The following is a 10,438-nucleotide window of genomic DNA, read 5'->3' on the forward strand; positions in this document are numbered from 1 at the left end:
GATGTTTATGATAATCAAGATTTTCTGTCTAACTAATTGCATGTAGTAATTAAACTATTGAACAGTTTTAAAGTGAGATGGTACATTGAACAAGCCAGAGGGAGGGAGAGGCAAAAACGAATTTAAATAATTCAATAATTGTCCCAATAAATAAAACATTTTTTTTAATGTAACTTACTCTTCTTTTTCCGTGCTGTTTGTTCATTTTTACTCTGCACTGTTGGCAGCTGATGCTGTTGCTCTTCCGTTGCAAGTGGAGCTATCACAAACTCCTCCCTCTTAAGGTGTCCTCCTCCATTCTCTTTAATCCTCTTTTCCATCAGCTGTACAACAGCAGTCTGACTGCATCCACTTATAAAGTCAAAATGCCAGTTACTGAATTCTGCAATGATCTCATTAGAGACATCATCTGTAACTGGATCCACACTGCTGCCGGGATGTGTCAGAACTATGGTGTGTTTACGGGCTTCCTCAGATAAAGAAAGGAAGATGAAATTCAGCTGTTTTCTGTCTGCTTCAGTGAAGTCGTCTCGCTGTAGGACCAGAACTATAACATGAGGTCCAGGATCACACAGAGTCATGCACTCTGACACTCGATCATTCAGTTCATCACTAGAGAGTTCAGGATCAAACAGGTCAGGGGTGATGATGAGTGTGATGTCTCTTCCCTCCACTTTTTCTGCTTCATAACTGTGGTCAGGAGGAATTTCAGTACTGAACGCATCTCTTTGCAGGATAAAGTTTCCCATACATCTGTTTTGTTGACCATTCTTCCCCAGAAGCAGGAGCCGCACTGCATAATAAAAATAAACATGTTCAATAAGAAATTACAGCTGCATCATGATTACTGAAACATGGGTCTCAATACACTGCTACAACTTACTAAATCTATTCCAAATTAAAACAACTTAATACCTCACATCATAGGCTATAAGAAGAGTGCTAACACCCTTAAACTGAGCTACAGCTGTTTTCTAGAATGGTCCACATAGAGTCAACCAAAGAAACTGAGTCCATGTGTTCAGCATCATATCCTGAGGTTGGCTTAAAAAACAGACGCATGAGTGCTTCTAGCATTGTGCTCAGACCACACGCCACACACAGCATCAGCTATGTCTGCATGACTGTCAGCCCAGAAGGAAGCCTCTTCTGAACCAGGCACAAAAGAAAGCCCACAAACAGCTTGCTAAAGACAATGGAACCATGTCCTGTGGTCTGATGAGACCATGATATATTCTATAGAGGGGCACAGCGCTGCATTTCTAGCACACTTAAATAAACCAACCTTTTATTCCCTTCAAATTATATAGGGGCAAATTATTGCATGCACTATAGGGTCCACTTCTTGAAACTGTTTGACTATGGTGTTCTAGTTTTTGAACAACAGAACATTTACACTTAATACATTAAAAATAATTCAGCATTGTAATTCCAGAGAATATAAAAGCAGTGTAACTTACTGAATGGAGGAAGAGATAGACTTTGCCTCCTCCGAGGTCGCAATGGATCTGTGCCACAAATATAAGATGCATGTTATTTTCCACTGCGATAATATTATATACAGTCAACGTGTTTGTTCAATGCATAGCTAATGCAGGTAAGGCGTGAAAATCATGGACATTTTTCTGTAAACTTTTACTTGAAAACAGGAATATTGCTGACAGAGATGCACATAAAATTATTACATTTCCTGAAATACATGTAACTCATTTTTAATTTCCTGTCATCTGTGAGGAATTTAGCATGGCAGTGGTTGCCAGTCCTAATCCTAAAGTATCTCTAACTCAGAATTATATCTGTATAGACTGATAATTTTATTTTTATTTTTTTATCATCAGCATCAATTTGCTGATATTTTAAACCGATACTTGCTAAGGTATTTACTCTATGAAGGAAAAAGGACCAAGTGACACTGGCCGCAACTAGTACAATTGGCCAACACTGTCTGTGCTACTTTAAAATCCACTGATTTTAAAGTTAATTTGATTTATTTGTATTAGTTATACGTGGATGTGTAGTCGCTCTGCATGTTATAAATATGTGTATCGGCGTCTGTAAATATGTGCGTGTAATATTGTATATAGGCATCTGCCCAGAATTCCCACATCAGTGCATCCCTAGTAACAAGGTGCCTAGGTGCAACTTGCTCAATTTGCTGATTTTTTTGTTTCTACTTAATGTTTGAAACTGTTATACTAAAGAAAAAACTTAAAATTAATTAAATGTTTTAGTGTTTTTGTTTTCAATCATTATCACCAAAATACACTGAAATATCATGATATTATTTAACGACCAAATTGCTCACCTATAGTTACAATAGGAAAACACAGGACAGGACAAGAGGGAACATTACTACCAGGAATAGAAACGATTGCTCTAGTCTAGGATAGTTTTATGCTGGGGATGTTGCTCTATTTATCACTTGCTCTATGTAGCTCTAATCATCAATCTTAATACATTTTAATTTATGGTGTGCAAGCAGGTCGTTTAAGAAAATAAATGCTATTGTATTTAGTGTTCTGTTTTAGTATTCTGTGTTTTCTATTGCCAGGATAGTAATACGGCAGACATTTACAAGAACACTCCTTACTTCGAGACCATCAAAACCATCAGTGTAGATATATTCACAAGCACTGTTATTTAAACGACGCAGGTGGAAGGCATAAAAATAGACTTTTGGCGGGGTGTAAGAAAGCAATGAAAATCGGGTCTTATGCACAAACTTAAAAACAGAAGTACAATATAAGTACTTTCTTGTACTCAAACGTACACTTTTCATAATTGTATCCTCAAATGTATAATATTGGTCTTTACAGGGTCAGTTGTGTTCCTTCTGCAGTACAAAGTATTTTCTAACAGCAGGAAATACATATTTGTATAAGTTAACCAGCCAAAAGATGCATTCAGTATTCTGTATCACTCTACTCATAAACAATATATATTTTTTATTTATACATTTCATTTAAAAGGCCAGACAATTTTGGATAATCAAGTTTTTGACACATATTCAGTTGACGATAATGTTCATGATCTTTACTGGTACAAAAAACATGGGTACAAAAAAAAGGTACTCAATAGTAGGTATAGCCTCTTCAAATTACAAATCTGTACTTCTGTGCAGTGTGTTAAATAGTGCCCTAAGTTTTCCCCATGGTCAACTGTTAAGTAATAATTCAAGTCAGTAGTCTAACAGGTTTTTTTAAACGCCTTTTATATATTCTGAATGGAAACCATTATTGACATGATCATCAGTAAATCTATAAAAAAAAAAACGTTAAACTGCATCAAACACGGAAACGGCTATAATTTTTTTTAATGCACTGTGCTTGAATGTATTTTCTTTCTTTTCGTTTTTCTCCTTGTACACGCAGGCCTTTATTACAGGCCTGTGTCCTCTGGATCAATACGCATTTCATATTTACACTAAAATCCAAGCCTTTAGCTGCTTTGTAAACGGAAAGTGACTTAGTTTCTCGACAATATTAGCTTAAAAAAACACATGTTGAAAATAGTAAACCTCACCTATTTTAATTGTATTTACTGGATACTTACCGATAGTCGACGCCATCTCATGTTATCAGTGGGGATCAAATGTGAAATCAGGAAGTTTCTGATGTAAAATGACACCTACGGCTCATCCTTCTTGGAATCAGACAAGGCTGGGTGAGCGGAGTAAAGTTAGTTTGATATTCGATATTCAGCGGAGATTCGCCTTTCGGCCGTTCTCTTGCTCACAGGCAATGTCCTAAACTCTCCCAAATTACATTTTCCAAACCACAGAAGAACAGAGAACAAACTACAAACGTCAGATTTTCTGAAAACACCCAACCTTTCTGTTTCTCCGAGAATATTTACTGAAAATGGCAGGAATCGCTGCAGCGGGCGCTGAAGCTGTTAAGGGACCGTCTGCAAAGTACGGACCCTGATTAAAAACGTAAACATTCACAGCGCCGTTTAATGCATTTCTACTGTAACACGCCCATATGAAATATAGATAAAAAAAATCATACGTAGTCTTTAGAGACACACCTGAAAAATAACTACAACTTTTATTTTTGAAAAATATGATTTGGTTGATTTTATATAATTTTTTTAATAATAAAAATTGCTACTGTACTGCAATAATATGAAATATAGAAAAAAAATCACCTGTAGTCTTTAGAGACACACCTGATAAACATACTACAACTTTTAGTTTTGAAAAATATGACTCGGTTGATTTTATATTAATTTTCTAATAATAAAAATTGCTACTGTACTGTACTAATATGAAATATAAAAATAAAATCACTTGTAGTCTTTAGAGACACACCCGATAAATATACCACAACTTTTAATTTTAAAAAATATGATTTGGTTGATTTTTTATAATTTTTTTAATAATAAAAATTGCTACTGTACTGTACTAATATGAAATATAGAAATAAAATCACTTGTAGTCTTTAGAGACACACCCGATAAATATACCACAACTTTTAATTTTAAAAAATATGATTTGGTTGATTTTTTATAATTTTTTTAATAATAAAAATTGCTACTGTACTGTACTAATATGAAATATAGAAATAAAATCACTTGTAGTCCTCAAAGACACACCTACAAGTGATTTTATTTCTATATTTCATATTAGTACAGTACAGTAGCAATTTTTTGTATTAAAAAATTAATATAAAATCAACCGAGTCATATTTTTCAAAACTAAAAATTGTAGTATGTTTATCAGGTGTGTCTCTAAAGACTACAAGTGATTTTATATCTATATTTCATATTAGTACAGTACAGTAGCAATTTTTTGTATTAAAAAATTTATATAAAATCAACCGAGTCATATTTTTCAAAAATAAAAGTTGTAGTATGTTTATCAGGTGTGTCTCTAAAGACTACAAGTGATTTTATTTCTATTATTCATACTAGTACAGTACAGTAGCAATTTTTTGTATCAACAAATTAATATAAAATCAACCGAGTCATATTTTTCAAAACTAAAAGTTGTAGTATGTTTATCAGGTGTGTCTCTGAGGACTACAAGTGATTTTATTTCTATATGTCATATTAGTACAGTACAGTAGCAATTTTTATTATTAAAAAAATTATAAAAAATCAACCAAATCATATTTTTCAAAAATAAAAGTTGTAGTATGTTAATCAGGTGTGTCTCTAAAGACTACAAGTGATTTTATTTCTATATTTCATATTAGTACAGTACAGTAGCAATTTTTATTATTAAAAAATTAATATAAAATCAACCAAATCATATTTTTCAAAACTAAAGGCTGTAGTATGTTTATCAGGTGTGTCTTTGAGGACTACAAGTAATTTTATTTCTATATTTCATATTAGTACACTACAGTAGCAATTTTTATTATTAAAAAAATTATAAAAAATCAACCAAATCATATTTTTTTAAAATTAAAAGTTGTAATATGTTTATCAGGTGTGTCTCTGAGGACTACAAGTGGTTTTATTTCTATATTTCATATTAGTACAGTGCAGTAGCAATTTTTATTATTAAAAAATTTATAAAAAATCAACCAAATCATATTTTTTAAAATTAAAAGTTGTGGTATATTTATCGGGTGTGTTTCTAAAGACTACAAGTGATTTTATTTCTATATTTCATATTAGTACAGTACAGTAGCAATTTTTATTATTAAAAAATGTATAAAAAATCAACCAAATCATATTTTTTAAAATTAAAAGTTGTAGTATGTTTATCAGGTGTGTCTCTAAAGACTACAGGTGATTTTTTTTCTATATTTCATATTAGTGCAGTACAGTAGCAATTTTTATTATTAAAAAATTAATATAAAATCAACCAAATCATATTTTTCAAAAATAAAAGTTGTAGTTATTTTTCAGGTGTGTCTCTAAAGACTACGTATGATTTTTTTATCTATATTTCATATGGGCGTGTTACAGTAGAAATGCATTAAACGGCGCTGTGAATGTTTACGTTTTTAATCAGGGTCCGTACTTTGCAGACGGTCCCTTAACAGCTTCAGCGCCCGCTGCAGCGATTCCTGCCATTTTCAGTAAATATTCTCGGAGAAACAGAAAGGTTGGGTGTTTTCAGAAAATCTGACGTTTGTAGTTTGTTCTCTGTTCTTCTGTGGTTTGGAAAATGTAATTTGGGAGAGTTTAGGACATTGCCTGTGAGCAAGAGAACGGCCGAAAGGCGAATCTCCGCTGAATATCGAATATCAAACTAACTTTACTCCGCTGGCTGGGTGCGGTATATGGCTAGATATTCAGATGTTTAGGGATGTTTAGATATTCAGATTTAATATAAATATATAAATAATTAACTAAAAGTATAGATTAACTGTTATTTTTTAGACATATATGCGTTTTCTGGCTCTTATATCCCAGTTTTTAGGTATAGTATAAATGTAGGGAGAGGGGGTTGGAGCTCTGCCTGACGGGAGACGGGCGGCAGTGGTGGGTCTTCGTGACGTCACCCGCCAGCCACTTTTTCATCGACCCGGCAGTGTCAGGCACGTACCCGGCAGTACTAAAAACTGTCAGGTAGCTTCCTGACAGTACGCCGGCACTACTAAAAACTGTCAGGGGGCTAGCTGACAGTATGCCGGCAGTTTTAAAAACCGTCAGGGGGCTAGCTGACAGTATGCCGGCAGTTTTAAAAACTGTCAGGGGGCTAGCTGACAGTATGCCGGCAGTTTTAAAAACTGTCAGGGGGCTAGCTGACAGTATGCCGGCAGTTTTAAAAACTGTCAGGGGGCTAGCTGACAGTATGCCGGCAGTTTTAAAAACTGTCAGGGGGCTAGCTGACAGTATGCCGGCAGTTTTAAAAACTGTCAGGGGGCTAGCTGACAGTATGCCGGCAGTTTTAAAAACCGTCAGGGGGCTAGCTGACAGTATGCCGGCAGTTTCAAAAACTGTCATGGAGCTTGCTGACAGTAAGACCGGAGTCAAGCTATCCGCGCTTCGGAAATTCTCAGTCAAGTCATCCGCGCTTTAAATTTAGATGCGCGTATACGTGCGATTTTACGGTAAACAGCCGCGCAGGCGGAGAGCACGCTTAAAAAACACAGAGAACGGGAGACCGACACGTTTCAGTCTATTATATTAATTCAGACATACATTAAGCCCAGAAACGAGAAAAAACGGATTAAAATAACTCACCTCACTGTATATTTTGTGCAGTACATTATCTATTTTATATAATATCCCATCAGTGTTTAAGAGAGAGAGAGAGAGAGAGTTTTATATTAATATTACTTTTTTCAATCCATGCTTCAAATTAAATTTCTCATGAGTTTCCCAAAAAACCAAAACAGATCCAGTACCTTGTAAAAGAGTCCATCCTAGACTATCACTTCTGCAAGTGTGGGCAGAATGGTTTGTATGGTTTATTTTATATTAATAAAACAATTGTATGCGTGTTTAAAATTAAAATTTTCATGATTTTCCCATAGTGCCAAAACTGGTCCACTACCATTTGAAAGAGTTACAACATAGGCTGTCACCTCTGCAAGTTTGGGCAAATTTCACTGTATTTTTTATTTTATATTATTATTATTATTATTATTATTTTTATTCATGTTTAAAATTAAATTTCTCATGATTTTCCCATAATGCCAAAATAGATCCACTACCATTTGAAAGAATCTGTCCTATGTCCTTTTTTTTATTCATGTTTAAAATGAAATTTCTCATGATTTTCCCATAATGCCAAAATAGATCCACTGCCATTTGAAAGAGTATGTCCTAGTCCATGACTCCTGCGAGTTTGGGCAAATTTCACAGTTTTGTTTATTTTATATTAATTACAAAAATATATAGATATAAACATATATATAGTATATGCATATTTAAAATTACATTTCTTGTGATTTTCCCATAATGCCAAACCAGGTCCACTACCATTTGAAAGAGTCCATCCTAGGCTATGACTCCTGCAAATTTGGGCAAATTTCACTGTTTTGTTTATTTTATATAATTTTGTTTTGTTTGTTTTTTTTATGCTTAAAATGACATTTCTCATGATTTTCCCATAATGCCAACACAGTTTCATTACCATTTGAACGAGTCTGTCCTAGGCTTTGACTCCTGCAAGTTTGGGCAAATTTCACTCTATTGTTTATTTTATATTAATTAATTTATTCTTTATGCTTAAAATTTAATTTCTCATGATTTTCCCATAATGCCAAAACAGTTCCACTGTTAGCATTTGATGCCAAAACATAGGCTATCACCTCTGCAAGTTTTAGCAAATTTCACTGTATTGTTTATTTCATATTATTATTATTTTTTTTTTTTTTTTTTTTTTTTTCATGTTTAAAATTAAATTTCTCATGATCTCATGATCTCTACAATTTGAAAGAGTCTGTCCTAGGCTATGACTCCTGCAAGTTTGGGAAAAATTCACTGTATTGTTTATTTTATATTATTTATTTATTTTTATTATTCATGCTTAAAATTAAATTTCTCATGATTTTTCCATAATGCCAAAACAGGTCCACTCCCATATGAAAGAGTCCATCCTAGGCTAGCTCCTTGACAGTTTTAAAACTGCCGGCGTACTGTCAGCAGGCTCCCTGACAGTTTTTAATAGTGCCGGCGTACTGTCAGCAAGCTCCCTGGCAGTTTTTTTATACTGCCGGCGTACTGTCAGGAAGCTCCCTGACAGTTTTTAATACTGCCGGCGTACTGTCAGCAAGCTCCCTGGCAGTTTTTAATAGTGCCGGCGTACTGTCAGCAAGCTCCCTGGCAGTTTTTAATACTGCCGGCGTACTGTCAGGAAGCTCCCTGACAGTTTTTAGTAGTGCCGGCATACTGTCAGGAAGTTACCTGACAGTTTTTAAAACTGCTGGCATACTGTCAGCCAGCTCCCTGACAGTTTTTAATAGTGCCGGCGTACTGTGAGCAAGCCCCCTGACAGTTTTTAGTAGTGCCGGCGTACTGTCAGGAAGCTCCCTGACAGTTTTTAAAACTGCCGGCGTACTGTCAGCTAGCCCCCTGACAGTTTTTAGTAGTGCCGGCGTACTGTCAGGAAGCTCCCTGACAGTTTTTAAAACTGCCGGCGTACTGTCAGGAAGCCCCCTGACAGTTTTTAGTAGTGCCGGCGTACTGTCAGGAAGCTACCTGACAGTTTTTAAAACTGCCGGCGTACTGTCAAGAAGCTATCTGACAGTTTTTAATACTGCCGGCGTACTGTCAGCTAGCCCCCTGACAGTTTTTAGTAGTGCCGGCGTACTGTCAGGAAGCTACCTGACAGTTTTTAAAACTGCCGGCGTACTGTCAGGAAGCTCCCTGACAGTTTTTAAAACTGCCGGCGTACTGTCAGCAAGACCCCTGTCAGTTTTTAGTACTGCCGGGTACGTGCCTGGCACTGCCGGGTCGATGAAAAAGACCCACCACTGCCGCCCGTCTCCCGGCAGGCAAAGATCCAACCCCAACTGAATGTAGGGCAACCTGAATCCTCGTTTTTGACTCCGCCTCCCTTTTTGTTTTCGCTCTACCTGTCGAGCTTAGGCAGAAGCTTAATTTACATTCCTATTTATTTGTTATAAATAACAGTAATAATTCTTTCATCACGAGTCATTTTTCAGACTTATTTAGTAATCCCACATCTCTCACTATAGATGGCGCTACAGTTTCAGAAATCCACCTAGGTATAAAAAGGCTTAAATCAACGTTAATGTTTCATTCAGCAACGTGGTTTCAATGCATTATTGAAAATAATAGAATTAATTTATTTGTGCACATCGATTTTACGTTGATTCAACGTAGTGGTTTTATATGTTTGGTTTGTATTAAACTCTACCCACATTTAAATATGTAAATCTTTAAATCTTTTTTTAGTCTAGTTTGTAGTGTAATTATTAACATTAATATTATTAATTGTGAGAATTTAGCACCTTTCACCTAAAAGCATTAACTAATGTAAGTGTAGAGGACCTACATATCCCAACCATTCAAAACCTTTAATACATGAATGTTGATTTAATGTCAGGATTTCAACAATAACACATAATGCTTATTAGGCGGTGTTAAATAAATAAATGAATGTTAATAAATGTTATTAAAATTTTACCTCAGAAATATTACTATCCTATTTTAAACCTACCGGTATATTTGTTCCACATCCATATGCAAAAGAAATTTATGTAAATCACATTTAGAAATACATATGAAAATGGCAAAAAATATTTTTACTTTACATACTTCATTTGTTTGAAATACATTTTAACAAATGAACTTATAAAGAAATACATGCCCATATATTTTCTGTGGGTACTGGTATTATGTGGACTTTAGTCAAAATATATTGAAATACTATATTAATGAAGTAAACATTTAAAAAAAGAAAAAAGATTTTATCCCTTTTTGACAAAGGTTTTTAATCTTCTTCCCATTTCATCTGACCCTAGAATACTAATAAAATACTAAACATATAATATAAAAACAAATATAA

At 34.6% G+C, this 10,438-nt stretch overlaps 1 protein-coding gene across 1 annotated transcript in view; it reads right to left on the reverse strand.

The window, feature by feature from the left end:
• Nucleotides 1–3,928, reverse strand: part of LOC103032576 (uncharacterized) — a 57,666-nt gene extending 53,738 nt beyond the window's left edge. The window contains exons 1-3 of the mRNA XM_049469486.1: nucleotides 3,553–3,928; nucleotides 1,461–1,508; nucleotides 179–793 (exon numbers count right to left, since the gene is read on the reverse strand). Coding sequence (XP_049325443.1) covers nucleotides 179–793; nucleotides 1,461–1,508; nucleotides 3,553–3,568 — 679 coding nt within the window. The 5' untranslated portion in view covers nucleotides 3,569–3,928. The remainder of the gene's footprint in view (nucleotides 1–178; nucleotides 794–1,460; nucleotides 1,509–3,552) is intronic.
• Between the last annotated feature and the right edge of the window lie 6,510 nt (nucleotides 3,929–10,438).

Source organism: Astyanax mexicanus, chromosome 21 (assembly GCF_023375975.1).
Source record: "Astyanax mexicanus isolate ESR-SI-001 chromosome 21, AstMex3_surface, whole genome shotgun sequence".
Lineage (NCBI taxonomy): Eukaryota > Metazoa > Chordata > Actinopteri > Characiformes > Acestrorhamphidae > Astyanax > Astyanax mexicanus.